The sequence below is a fragment of the Pyrus communis genome, chromosome 9 (assembly GCF_041283825.1).
Source record: "Pyrus communis isolate YQ-2024b chromosome 9, ASM4128382v1, whole genome shotgun sequence".
NCBI lineage: Eukaryota > Viridiplantae > Streptophyta > Magnoliopsida > Rosales > Rosaceae > Pyrus > Pyrus communis.
The window spans coordinates 6951731-6965995 of NC_142573.1; the positions used below are offsets into that span (position 1 = coordinate 6951731).

At 37.1% G+C, this 14265-nt stretch overlaps 3 protein-coding genes across 3 annotated transcripts; 2 read left to right on the forward strand and 1 right to left on the reverse strand.

The window, feature by feature from the left end:
- Positions 1-586: 586 nt before the first annotated feature.
- LOC148694143 (uncharacterized) lies at positions 587-4826 on the reverse strand. The gene is made up of 3 exons (XM_088700489.1): positions 4518-4826; positions 1014-1850; positions 587-917 (listed from the first exon to the last, which is right to left on the reverse strand). The coding sequence occupies exons 2-3, from the start codon at positions 1846-1848 to the stop codon at positions 901-903; spliced, it is 852 nt and encodes a 283-aa protein (XP_088556615.1). The 5' UTR covers positions 1849-1850; positions 4518-4826; the 3' UTR covers positions 587-900.
- Positions 4827-8216: 3390 nt separating this feature from the next.
- LOC148694144 (uncharacterized) lies at positions 8217-9698 on the forward strand. Its single transcript, XM_088700633.1, has 4 exons — positions 8217-8291; positions 8490-8838; positions 9255-9400; positions 9498-9698. The coding sequence occupies exons 1-4, from the start codon at positions 8217-8219 to the stop codon at positions 9696-9698; spliced, it is 771 nt and encodes a 256-aa protein (XP_088556759.1).
- Positions 9699-12508: 2810 nt separating this feature from the next.
- On the forward strand, positions 12509-13508 carry LOC148694145 (uncharacterized). The gene is made up of 2 exons (XM_088700634.1): positions 12509-12698; positions 13066-13508. The coding sequence occupies exons 1-2, from the start codon at positions 12572-12574 to the stop codon at positions 13506-13508; spliced, it is 570 nt and encodes a 189-aa protein (XP_088556760.1). The 5' UTR covers positions 12509-12571.
- The last annotated feature ends 757 nt before the right edge of the window (positions 13509-14265 follow it).

Here is a 14265-nt window from a genome sequence, read left to right on the forward strand (position 1 = left end):
ATATAACCATTTTATGCTAGGTTGACGAAACCTACATTCAAAGACTATTCTTTAGAATGTTACACAACATATAATATTAATGTTTTGTAGAGCTTGAGTCTTTTAACAATTAAAATTATAAACTCTCAATAATAGTCAAGTACTATTATTATTTAGACAACTATAAACCAATCATATTCAAGTTTATATCCAATTTCTCACCTCCCACTATTTCTCATGACTTTAATGAGAAATCATTTCATACATTCAAAAATTGTATAAACGTGGAGTATACGGGTTGAGGACATTGTGTAGTAGCTTTAAAACCTTTCAAGCTCATTTGTTTCACTCTTCACTAAGTTGCTGTCTTGTTATTAAGTGACTAAAACCTTTAAACATTTTATTGATTTAGACACTTAAATTTTTGGTTTAAACACACTTGACATTTTAAAACAATTTTAAGAATGTCCAATTAATTGTTCAAAACTACTAATTGTATCAAGAGTGATCTTGATTATTGTGGTTTAAGTGATAACCATATAAGAAACGTTTTTCTTATTTCTTATATCATTATTATCATGTATCTCATCTAGGATACAACAAGACAATCTTCAATTCATAACTTTACTTTAAGGAAATATTTTAGAAGGCATTCGTCACATTACATTAATATGATAACACAAACATTCACAATGTTTAACTTAAAAGGAATTATCTCTAAACATTTAGAGACTTATTTAAGTACCTTCAAACATTTAGGCATTAATAGTGGTCTTCCATCATATGAAGCCACATAATAAGTTCTTAACACAATAAGAAAGTTTAAAGACAATCTTTAAATGCCTAAACAAACTTCCCAAGTAGTAAGCAAAAACATGGTGACCGAACCCTTCTCCACTCTTTTATTTGCTTGTTCCTCTTCTACTTAGCTCCTCCACCTATATACAATTATATAAGTGATTAGCACTTTATATCAAATATAAATATTTAGAAGATCTAACAATTAGAATTGAAGATAAGAACATAAACCATACCTTGTGGCTTGTCCTTAAGAGTTGCAAGGTATAACCTGCAATTCCTCTTCCAATGTCCCTCCTTTCCACAGTGGTGGCAAGCCCCTTTGGGCTCCATTGCCTTCTTTTTCTTCACTCCCCCTTTCGGCTTAAGAGTGGGTGACTTCTTCTCCTTCCCTTTGCCTTTGCCTTGCGGCTTAGACTTGGAAGAGGATGGCTTGTTGTAGGCTACTGCAGAAGTCCCTACAACGTTCTCTTTCATCATAGTTTTCTCAGCAGTTACTAACATGTTTAGTAACTCAGAGAGAGTATGATCCATCTTATTCATGTTGTAGTTCATTACGAACTGCGAAAATGAATCAGGAAGAGAAGCCAATATAAAGTCCTGGGCCAATTCCCCGTCAAGTGGAGTACCTAGGTTCTCCAGTTGTTCTATGAATCCTATCATCTTCAGTACATGTTGATGCACTGGAGCCCCTTTGACCATCTTGGTCTTCACAAGTTCACAAACAGTGTTAAAGCGACGGTTGCGCGTCCCTTCACCATATAACTCCGTAAGATGGAGTATTATGGATAATGCACTGTCCATGCCCTCGTGCTGTCTCTGTAGCTCCTCATTCATGGAAGCCAACAGATAGCACTTGGCTTGTGTATCATCCTCAACATGCTTGTCATACTTAGCACGTTCATCCTCTGTGACCTCAGGGCCAAGAGGTATGTCAGGAATAGGCTTATCAAGTACGTAAATAATCTTCTCCAATGTTAGGAGAATCTTGACATTACGATACCATGATGGGAAATTGTGCCCCTCTAGGCAATGTTTGTCGAGTATTTTCGCGAATGTGCTTCCAACCATATCTAAATACATAAACAATAATATAAATTAGTTTGATTGTTGATTAAGTCACACGATTCGGGTCTTTGAACCAAATGACACCACCCACCATTTTTGGCAAATTCCATATCCCTCAAATAGAATCCGAGAGTTATGTTGAACTCTTAGCGGGGTATGGGAGACTCACCATTACCAAGCCCACCTCAGAATTATATCATGTTGGTTAGCAAAAATAATGATGAGAGAATAACACTTTATTCATTTACAACTCTTGTAATTACCCATCTAGTTTGGCCTCTAGAGAATGAATGCCTCAGAATTATATCATGTTGGCACCATTGCACTTAGTTAAGTTATTCCCACCATGCTTAGTTTATGTAAAGGTTCAAGCATAACCTCAGAATTATATCATGTTGGTCATACTCGTTGTCTACACTCACCTCATCATATGTTTATGGACTCCTCCTGAATGTAAGCACATACTTTGTACCTCCCCATTATAGGGTGAAGTTGGTGCATGAGTCACAAACGATTGGAGCCCACCACGGTGGAAGGCCTACGAAGAAATGTTCAAAGCATCTCTCGCTTATCAACTTAATATTCTTTGTTGGTTGAGGGATTTTAAGGTCTCATCAATTTTATTTATTTAAACATATTCAAATAAATTGTCCTATTACAACTACTAGTCCAAAGTTAATGAAATTAGTAGCATATGATATCCCCACTATTCGTTTTCATAAAACAAATCAATATCAAAACATTTTTCAAAATATTGGAGATATATATAACTACTAATTGAAATCATTATAGTTTAGTAGCGTATGATACTCCCACTATTTGTTTTGAGAAAAACAAATCAATAACAAAAACGAATTTTTTTTAAATATTGGAAGTAACTACTACTACTACGGTTTTTGCAATCCTTTGAAATTGGACTTTATAGTTATCTTAGGCTCTTGGATGACCATGGACTTATTGGGTTATTGCAACAACGAGCCAACATTGTTGAATAAGATCTCGGGGAGGTTGTGTCATTTTAATTACGTGCTTTTCAATCCAATTAAAACATTTTCATTGAGCCATTAGAAATGAAAGACAATCATTCATTGCTTATTAGGGCGTTGGACCCATTTAATCTTTAATCTCATGTCAAAACCCTCTTTTAGTTATGTCTCCTTACCAATAGTTAAAGAAACTCTAGTCTAGCACTAGAGGGAATCAACTAACTAAAAGTGATTAAGAAGTAATAAGAATTACAAACCGATTTGTACAAATTCCTACAAATTACACATACTAAGAGGGAGAGATAGATTAATGTCGAAACGTGACAAGGTCCAATTGAAACAGTAATTAAAACACATTCCCAAGGTTCAAACAATTTGATTTTAGCGCCTTAACTCATAGCTCAATTATCGTTTAAGGCATAAGTCCATAGTCACCCATTTTCTAACTACTTAATCACATTAAATAATTAAATGGAATGCAACATAATCAATTAGATTTAGTGCATATGGGCATAATTAAATGATGAGTTTAAACTTTAAACAAAATTAAAATCAAACATTTCAATTTTTAAATAGTAGGGGTCTTAATGCAAATATGAAAAAGTAAGGGGTCAAACCATAAATACTAAAAGTAATACCAAACTTTTCATGATTACAAAAGGACCCTCAAGTGGGAAAACCACTTGAGTTGGCCGGCCAAATGAAGGGGGAAGTGGGTAGGTCTCACCCACCTTGCATTATTTCAACATAAAGAAGAAGAAAAATATATCTTGTTTGCCACTTAATTTTGCTTTAAGGACTTTAGGGAAAAGGGTGATGGAAATATATATCTAGACAAGTCTAGGTATTAATTTAAATTTTGGTGTAGGCTATGGATGGTATGTACATCATCCATAACCACAAAACAATGCATGTAAAACCATTTTCCCCAAAAACCAAACCATGAACACCAAGAACAAAACCATGAACATATTTTTCAAGATTTGTATGTTCTTGGTGATTTTTCAAACCCAAAAAACAAAAGTGACAAGATCACTACTTTCTAGCTTCAAGGTGTGTGTGTGAGGTTCAAAACAAAACACAAACACTAACAAAAATTCCCCATTTAGCCGAACCCCCTTTAAGGAATAAAACCCCAAAATTTTTGTTTCTAAACCCTCTTTTCATTCATGCATCCAAAACATTTTTGCATACATATCTTTCTCAACTATTGATACACCTTTTTCAACATTTGAAAAGACAAAAGATAAACATATTTTGAATGAAAAACAATTTAAACTCAAACTTCATTCATGCATCAAAAACACTTTTCTTGCATATCCTTTTCAACTTTTGATTTACAATTTTTCAACACTTTGAAAAAACAAAAGATAAACATATTTTGAATGAGGCAATAATATGACATACATAAAATTAAAACCCATATGCATAAAATCTAAAAGGACACATCATACATAAACCTTTGGCTCTGATACCACTTGAAGGGAAATCTATGAGATTCATGTGGGATTTCTAGTGATTAGCATGCATATACAATTCAAAATTTATATACGAAAGCAACGGAAGCATGTCATACATTTTAACAAAGCTATAGTCATGCAAATCCCCTTCAAGATGCATAGGTTTATATAAGATGCATCAAAACAAAATTTATAAGAAGAACAAACTAGAGGTTTAGTTTTATACCTCTTGATCTAGATCTTAGACCAAGGATGGACCACCTCCAAGATCTTTGCTCCTCAAACTCCTTGAGCCTAGCCTCCCTCCTTGCTTCCTCCACTTTGTATAGTAAGTGCTCCTAGGTTCTCTTCAAGTTTCCAAAGATATGAAAACCTCTAAAGATCCTCACCCACTTTGTAATGAGAAAGATGAAGGAATCACCAAAAGGGTGTATAGATGATTAGTTAAATCACCCCCTTGGTGGCCGGCCCTTTGTGTTCAAGAGAGAGAGCTTTTCTTTTTCTCTTTTGTTATTTTAGAACACATCAAAACCCTAATGAATCTTTCACTATAATGTTCCTTTTATTACATAAAGAAACAAGTCAACAATTGACCTCCTCTCTCCCTCTCTTTGGCCGGCCATATGTGTTTGGTTTGGGCTTTGGGCTTTTAATTATTTCAAGTCATCCAATGCTTGAATAAAAGCCCAATGGGTTTTGGCCCAATGGGCCTAATTAAACCCGAACGTTTCTATAAGCCCAAAACGATCTTTATCGCTTTTATGATTTCTTTAGACTTTCTAAATTAATCAAAACACTTAATTAATCCAATTAATTATTTCCTTCATCCATTAGTTACTCACTACAAGAGTGTATTGGTGAACAATCTTTTAGGTTCTAATTAGCAAGGCAGTGAGGTGATTGGCACCAATCCAATTGATTATCCAATCACTTAGTGAATTAAAACTTACTTTTAATTCACCTTCCTTTTGATGACTACATTTAATTATCTAGAAGAACTCACAAGCCATGAGTGACATCTAACCATATATCATGGCTACCCAAGCTAATGTAGAAGTTTATTCGGAGAACCTATTCAGTTGGAATTACAATGTAATTCGATCCTTCTCTAAAACAATACTCTCAATCACATCACTAGGGTATGGATTTATAATGTCAAACCCCTAATGTGATTATTCCTTCTTATACGATTCAATTGAGATATATAGGAACGCTTTCCTTTATTACGCTCGATACTTCGGCCGAAGATTCCCGAATCATATCTTAGAGTATTCATCCTTTCTTATCGAGGATTAGAGATTCCTTGTTGCGCATTCACTTGCCTTCATGGCTAAGTGGCTTAACCCCAACGATGCCTTGGACACTCGCGTATGGAATGACTTTAACATAATCAAAGATTAAGTACTTAACCACAAGACAACGACGATGCCTCAGGTCAAAGGATTACTTACATTATTCCAACCATTAGAGTTACTTGCTTGACATGTGAGTAGACCTCCATGCAAGTACTCTCGTTTGATTGTGTTCAGTGAACTCATTCCCTTAATGAGCACCTACATGCTTGTCTTAGTGTCGCTACACGAATGGGATGAGACTTTCCATCCTTCGAATTGAAGCAAACATAGTATGTACCGGTCTATGGATTGTCAGTATCCCTCCGACAATCCTTATGACCAAGAACCTTTTTGGACATGATGGTTATGAGAAGAAGGTCTCTGTAATCTAACATCATTAGGTTACTTCTTCCATCGATCCATTGTCCATGGATTCACTATTTAGGACATATTTTGTTCATTGAGATAGTCCTAATTAGTATCTTTGCCTTCCGATGTATAAGAGTCATATATACATCAATTCATTGTCCTGAAAGGTTTCTTCCAAAGATTGACTTTCAGGGCATATTTCCAACAGATATATCACTGTAACCGTTCTAAATTTGCGGATAACCGTCACCTCCTTTCTAATAGAAAAGTCAATGCCAAACATACTTTCCAGATATTCATGAATGATGCAATTGAATCATGAGAATCGCATATGTGAAACAAAAGATTCATGATTGCAGTGCAACATATATTATCAATATATCCATGTTTTCTCTCAAAATATCTCAAAACCAATCATGATAATCAAAGAAAATTCAGAATAGCCATATCTGATTTCAGCCCCCAACCACGAACCACACTAAACTGATTGGTTAAAGCACCAAATACCTTTTCATGGAGATATCCAGGTCACTTATCAGTAACTCATGAAATAATTTAATTTCGTTCTCTAGAAAAAAACACTCTGGGCATCAACCGACATGACGTTTAAATTTTAACATGGTGGTAAATGGCCAAAGACATCAATAAAATCTCATTGTCAAATGCATAAATATCTATTCATTAATTTTCTTTTAATATCATACGCTTGGCAGATTCATTTTAGTGAGAATAACCAAGCCAAGAAGGCATATATGCTGTAACATACATTTGCAGACAATGAAAGCACACATATAACTAACTGCCAGATGAAAATCGACAAACATCTTCCAGTATATACATAATGCAATTACCACTAGTGTGGCAACATACATACATTATTGTATGTAGAATTATCAGAGAGACGGGCCATACATCCCACTTCCAACAACACCGATATTGTCCCCAACTTGGTAATTACCATCAGCACAATCCGTCAGGTGTGAGGTTTTATCACAAAAGGCCTCGGTATTAGTTGGAGTGGGATTAGGGGCATGCCCCAAATGACGATACATTAACAATACCTTCTATAAATTACTATTACGTGACGCATGAACCAAATTAGCTCTTCCAGGAACCACGTCATCCACATAATATAGCCCATCTCTCTTAGTGCCACGCCCAATGATCTCCTTTGCCTGAATATCCTGAAGCAAGCAAAATGAGGTGGCTGAAAGGAAAAACCGTCATATTTTGGAAACTGTTCACTTATTGCTTATTGGCGCGTCCGTGCCTAAGAGTTTTTGACTGGACGCCGTTACGTATTTTGTGTATGTCATCAATCGCATGCCATCTCGGGTTGTAGAATTTCATACTCCATTCTAAGTTCTGACAGAACATGTTTCGGTTGTCTCTACCAACACTCTTACTCCTTGAGTGTTTGGTTGTGTTGCTTACGTTCATATCCACAAGATTCATTGTAGTAAATTGGATCCTTGTGCTCTTCGATGTGTTTTTCTTGGCTTTGCATCCCAACAAAAAGGTTATAAATGCTATCACCCTGAAACCCGCCACATGTATGTTACCATGGATGTGACTTTCTCTGAATCTGAGTATTTTTATACTCCCGTATTCTCACCCTCCAATCCCAAGAGGGATATTGTTATTTGTGATCTTAACGATGTGTTTGGGTGGTTCGATGTCCAAGACGTGCGTCATTCAGGGGGAGATGACAATACTGTGCTAAGGGAGGAAGCAGGGTCTCAGTTACTTCCTCCTGAAGATGATATAAATAGGCAGCCACTGATTGTCGCCTAGGAAACTTGTACCGAGAACCACTGTGTTGCAATTGGTGTTTAGCCAGCTGCTACCAAGGCCGAGCTAGCCTCACCGTAAGCATCTGCTGAAGCTAGCAGCCATGAGATTTATGTCGAAGCTTCCCTCTTCTCTTTAGCTCGATCGTGCCATCGTCCAATACATCTTTTCTGAATATCCCTGAGGTAAATACTGGTGATGCTCATGTAACTAATGATGTTATAAGTACATATAAACTGCCACCAAGGCAAAATCGTGGTGTACCTCCTGACAGGTTCTCTCCAGAAGGAAAAGTAAAGTATCCCATAGCAAATTATGTGTGATGTGAAAACCTTTCACCTGAACGTCAAGCTTGGGTAAACAATGTGGAGTCAATTCAAGTGCCAACTCAGGTAGAGGAAGCTTTAAAGAGTCGAGAATAGGTGGAAGCAATGGATGAAGAGATGAAGGCAATGCAGAAAAATAATACATGGGAAGTAGTGGAGTTGCTAAAAGGGAAGAAGCCAGTTGGGTGCTGATGGATTTTTACAATTAAATACAAAGCTGACGGTTCACTCGACAGGTATAAGGCGCGGTTGGTAGCAAAAGGATATACTCAAACGTATGGTGTTGATTACCAAGAAACTTTCTTTCCAGTAGCTAAGATGAATATTGTACGAGTTCTTATCTCATTAGCTGCAAATTTGAATTGGCTATTGAAACAGTTTGATGTAAAAAATGCATTTCTTCATGGACATTTGGAGGAGGAATTGTATATAAATTTTCCTCCAGGATATGATAATGGAGGAAAAACGGGTGTGTGCCAATTGCGAAAGTCTCTTTATGGGCTAAAGCAGTCACCTTGTGCATGGTTTGGAAGATTCACTCAGACCATGAGAAAGAATGGGTATTATCAAAGTCATTCTGATCATACTTTATTTGTGAAACGGAGGAATGGTAAAGTAACAGCTTTAATTATTTATGTGGATGATCTGATAATAACAAGGGATGATTCAGATGAGATTGTCAAACTGGAGAATAACCTTTCGGCAGAGTTCGAGATGAAGAGTTTGGGTGACTTAAAAGTATTTTCTAGGAGTTGAGGTTGCTCGTTCATCCAAAGGTATTTTCTTGTCTCAAAGGAAGTATGTTCTTGATTTGTTAAAGGAAACAGGTATGCTTGGGGTGTAAACATGTGGATATGCCTATTATGGAGAAACATCACTTAGGGATTTATCCGGATCAAGAACCAGTGGATAAAAGCAGATATCAAAGGCTGGTAGGAAGACTAATTTATTTAGCTCATACCCATCCAGATATAGCCTATGCAGTGAGTGTGGTGAATCAATTTATGCACTCACCAAGTGTGGATTATATGACTGCTGTTATGCGTATCTTGGCGTATTTAAAGTCAGCCTCAGGGAAATGAATCTTGTATAAAAATTTTGGTTATCTAAAAATTGAGGGGTTCATTGATATTGATTGGGCAGGTGATGTGACTGATAGGCGGTCTACTTCTGGATATTTTATGTTCGTTGGTGGAAATTTAGTTACTTGGAGAAGCAAGAAACAAAATGTGGTGTCTAGGTCTTCTGCGGAGGCTGAATTAAGAGGTATGGCGCATGGAGTGTCTGAAGTTCTTTGGTTACATAAGTTTCTTTGGGGTCTTGGTTTCAAACCAAATGAGGCTATAGAGTTGTATTGTGACAATAAGTCGGCATGAGAAATTGCAGAGAATCCTGTACAACAAAACGAAGCATGTGGAGGTTGATCGACATTTCATTAAGGAAAAGCTCGAGAAGAAAATTGTGTCAGTACCATTTGTGAACTCAGAAGAGCAGCTTGTGGATATCCTCACTCATGTTGTGTGTAGTAGAGTTTTTGATGTCTCACTTGTCAAGTTGGGCATGTGTGACATCTATGCTCCAACTTGAGAAGGAGTGTTGAATGGGTTGGTTTAGAATAGGAATGTAAATATTGTTTAGATATTAGACTCCTTTATTAGGAAGGATATTTCTTATGTCCTTTTTTAGCGTACCTTGGAGAACAAGGATTGTATGTATTATATTCTCAATTATGCAATACATGAAAATTAAGTCGTAAAATTCTATTTTGTATATATCAAGCACATCAAATAAACTAATATACATCAATATGTACATAAAATCCAGCCCCATAAAATTTCCAAAGCAAAATCAGAGTTTCTTCTACTTAGCGTTTAGGGCTATATTCAATGTTATTGATTTTAACTTCTTCTATTATGTACTCTCATGCCCTCTAATATTGCAAGAGAAAAAAGTTCTGTCTTTAGATTGTTGGTGCAATAATAAAAAAATATGAAAATAACACAAGCATTCCAATAATAATAATCATAAAGAATTTCACAACATCAATTATATATAAGATAATATAAACAACTAGAAAGAAAGTTAGAAATACTAACAAACTTAGAGATTGAGGCTTGCATAAATGCAATATCTTAAAGACAGAATTTTACCCCTACTCTTGTGCTTATAGTTTGGTAGGTGTCCGTCTCCCAAGATTCAACAATCTATAATTCAAAGTCAAAGTACTTCAATCTTCAGACTCTAGCGAACTTTATATATTCTGTACTCTCAAGACACGACTCGAAGGACAAACGAAGAATGAGAGAAATAGAGTGGGGAAACCCTATTTCTTAAGAGTAATTAATTATGTTATTTTCTACTTCTCTCATGGCTTAGTGTTACTAGGTTTATATAGAACCCGAGTGCCTTTTTCTAAACAGCATGACTAACTCTATACATATGTTTTGCGGTTCGCACCACTTCTATAACCATGACAACCAATTAGGTATGACATAACTGTAAGTAAATTAGGGAAAGGTTACAACTATTATGTTTTGAATGCTACACGACAAGTGTTGCATTCTCTGCATGAAACGCTTCACAAACTAATTTTTTTCATTCAAACTAATATTAAATATTAAATTATTATATTATAATATTAAATATCCAACAAGAGGTACAGTAAAACTTGGCTCTTTGACATTGTTCTCCAGAGTACGATTATCTCCCCTTTTTTTTTTCTCTCATAAAAGAAGATGGAAAGAAAAAGAGACAGAATCCTAGTCTTGTTCTTACTGCGGCCAAATCTCTGACATATAACATGCAAGGGTCTCAGTCTCATCTCTTACACAATACTCTCTTCAAGAACTTTTCGGATTGAATTTGACCAAGGAGTATATATATTAATCAATGAGATAAGATTGAAAGAATTGGTAGTCAACTTGACCTCCAACAACCAGCTACACTGTAGTATCCCACATCGTCCGTGAGGGCGTAGTCTTTGGGCTTTATATATCCATTGCCAACCTTAAGTTTCAACTAGGCCTTTTGTGGACTCCCTGAGGGGAGAGCAGGCGCTGGCTACGGCTGAGTACCGGTCCACAGAAACAAAACCGTGCGGTAGCTCTGTCTTCGGGCAGGGAATGCCAAAGCGGACAATATAGTTGGAGCTGAGGGTTGGGATGTGACAATTTGGTATCAGAGCCAGACTCACGGCCGTGGTGTGCCGACGAGGACGTCGGGCTCCCTAAGGGGGTGGATTGTAGTATCCCACATCGCCCGTGAGGGCGTGGTCTTTGGGCCTTATATATCCATTGCCAACCTTAAGTTTCAACTAGGCCTTTTGTGGACTCCCTGAGGGAAGAGCAGGCGCTGGCTACGGCTGAGTACCGGTCCACAGAAACAAAACCGTGCGGTAGCTCTGTCTTCGGGCAGGGAATGCCAAAGCGGACAATATAGTTGGAGCTGAGGGTTGGGATGTGACATACACTGCACCGAGCTATTAATTAAGGTACTTTGGCTGGGACGTTCTGATCTAGAATAAGACCAGAAATACATGGATTGTTATTTCTAAAGGTCGCGATGAAAAAAATCAGACCATCAATTCTTGAGTTTTTATTCAATGTGTCCATCTTCTGTCTGTCATATATATATTGTGTATTATAATTTAAGCAAAACAACAATACTACGTGACCGTATTAATTTTGAGTCTACCTCAAAAGCATTTTGTTAGATCAACATTCGAGTTGAGGCTCATTACATAAATACTCTGGTTAATATTTTTAATTCTTAAACTAACGTGTCTACATAAAGGGTAAATTACCTTGATAGTTAAGAATTTAATCCTCAACCTACTGCGTTTAGTGTTCAACTCTTCTTTTGATATTCGTATATTAAAAATAATAAAACGAAATTTGGTGCGTCTACATGGGTAAGTCTATGTACGTGTCCAATTCGCATGCATGCATGCAGAGCTCAAACTAGACACGTGTCTTTGCTTGAACGCCTGAACAACATGTATTTCTTTTTTTTAAAGGATAATATTAGGGAGATCAAATTTTTTAAATTCAATTTGCAAACCAAATGATATGATTGTAGATGATTGGATTATTAATTAAGTGTCAATTAACGTACTTGTTTCTTATTGATTACACATTATTTGATTTGCAATTTAGTTTAAAAAATTTCATATCCTTAGTATTATATTTTTTCATATATCGAGCGGAAAAGAATCGAAGATGCATTGTTTATCCTAGTTAAGTCAAACCTACGTACATGCGTACGTACTACTACTCTGTCCATACAGCTAACAAAAATCTGCGTCCTCGCTCGTAAATATGCACTACTTCCATAATGTATACTGTCGTGTAGTAGCACCTCCCAGCACTATAAATTGACAATGATGATCGTCGAAGTCTTGGCATTCACATCCTTCTAGTCTTTCTTGTTGGATTTTTGAGTAGCATAAGAGTTGGAGAATCATGAAAATTTTCAAGACTTTGATTTTGCTAGGCCTCCTGTTTGGCTCTGTTGTTCTCATCTCCTCCGCTGTTGAAGCCGAGACAACCAAAGATGAGAAGAAAGCTTCAACAAAAGATGAGAAGAAAGGTTAATTTATGAACTTCTGTATGTTAGTTAATATTGGTTTACATATTCTGCATGAAAATTTTCAAGACTGGTTTTGAAAGGCCTCCCGTATGCTAGTTTATACTTTACACAATACACGTACCTATGCACCCATTACATTTGCACGATCGATCAAAACCACATATATGCACCCAATTATTATGGAACAAAGAAAATGTGTACAAGAATTTGATATGTTTTCAGTAAGTTCATAATAGTGTCGTAGTTCGAAATTACATATTCATAGCTAGGGTTTTTTGTATTCATACTGCTCCGATATATGTACTGGATACTTGCTAAGGTCTACCAAGGGCTAAGAGAGAGAGATATATGTTTGTATATGGTGCAGTGGATAAGCCAAAGGAAGTTAACCAAGGTGGAGGTGGCAGATATTGTGGCCGGTGTTGCTATCGCTATGGCCGCTACACTTGCGGCGGACAGTGTTGTTGGCCTGAAGAATCAGAAGCGGTAGCGAATGAGCCAAAGAAAGTTAACCAAGGTGGAGGTGGCAGATATTGTGGCCGGTGTTGCTATCGCTATGGCCGCTACACTTGCGGGGGACAGTGTTGTTGGCCTGCTGAGCAGTCCGAAGTAGTAGTTACCGATGAAGGAACAGAATCAGAAGCGTTAGAGGACAATTTTGAAACAAAGCAGCCTGATGGATATGGCGGCTGGGGAGGAGGGGGACGGGGTGGCGGCGGCGGCGGCGGCGGCAGGGGAGGAGGGGGACGCGCTGGCGGTGGCGGCGGGGGCAGGGGAGGAGGGGGACGCGCTGGCGGCGGGGGAAACTGAAGCCATATGCCTAGGTATAGGCTCGAAGCTAGACCAACAACTTAATATATATATATGAGAGTCTACATGTGCACATGTACAGAGTTGTAGAAAAATATGAACAAGCTCCGTGCATGCATGTATATAGGAATGGGATCATGTAGTATATATGCACAAGCATGAGAGCATGGCATACGTGTCAAATATCACCACCGATAAATTTGACCCTAGCCAGCTCCAAGGACCGATGATAGTCCATGGAGCTCTTTCATGTGTTAAATATGTGTAGTTTGTAGCCCTTGTACTCATAAAGGGTAATGTTATATGAAGCTATATATGTACTACTCTTTCTAATAGTACATATTGCCAATGAGACATCAAATGTTATCCACATCTATAATAACACCATTTTACGCCAAAGTAGAAGGGTTGATGGAAATTAAGTAAATAAAAATCTCTGGACTACTTCCAAAGTTTGGAATTAAGCAAGGTATTTTCGTCAAATGATAACAAACAGGGGAAAACGAAAACCAACAAAATACAGAAAAGTAAGGTCCAGGCATTCTTAGGGCTGGAAAAAAAATCTCAAAAATTCCGAATCATACAGAAAAAATTTCGATCCCAAACCGAAAAAATTTTGAACCGAAAATTCTAAAAATTTTGGCACCAATCCCAAATCGATCATGAACCGTTCGGTATGAGAATCGGTCTTTCATTTTCCTTTTTTTTTCGGGAATCCCAAACCGATATATATATATTATTTAATCAATCCACCAAG

Coding starts and splice junctions, on each gene's coding strand:
- LOC148694145 (XM_088700634.1), top strand. CDS start 12,572: ATGAAAATTTTCAAGACTTTGATTTTGCTAGGCCTCCTGTTTGGCTCT. Junction 12,699..13,065: donor AACAAAAGATGAGAAGAAAG/GTTAATTTATGA, acceptor TATATGGTGCAG/TGGATAAGCCAAAGGAAGTT.
- LOC148694144 (XM_088700633.1), top strand. CDS start 8,217: ATGGATGAAGAGATGAAGGCAATGCAGAAAAATAATACATGGGAAGTA. Junction 8,292..8,489: donor TGCTAAAAGGGAAGAAGCCA/GTTGGGTGCTGA, acceptor CTATTGAAACAG/TTTGATGTAAAAAATGCATT. Junction 8,839..9,254: donor GTTCGAGATGAAGAGTTTGG/GTGACTTAAAAG, acceptor TTGATTGGGCAG/GTGATGTGACTGATAGGCGG.
- LOC148694143 (XM_088700489.1), bottom strand. CDS start 1,848: ATGGTTGGAAGCACATTCGCGAAAATACTCGACAAACATTGCCTAGAG.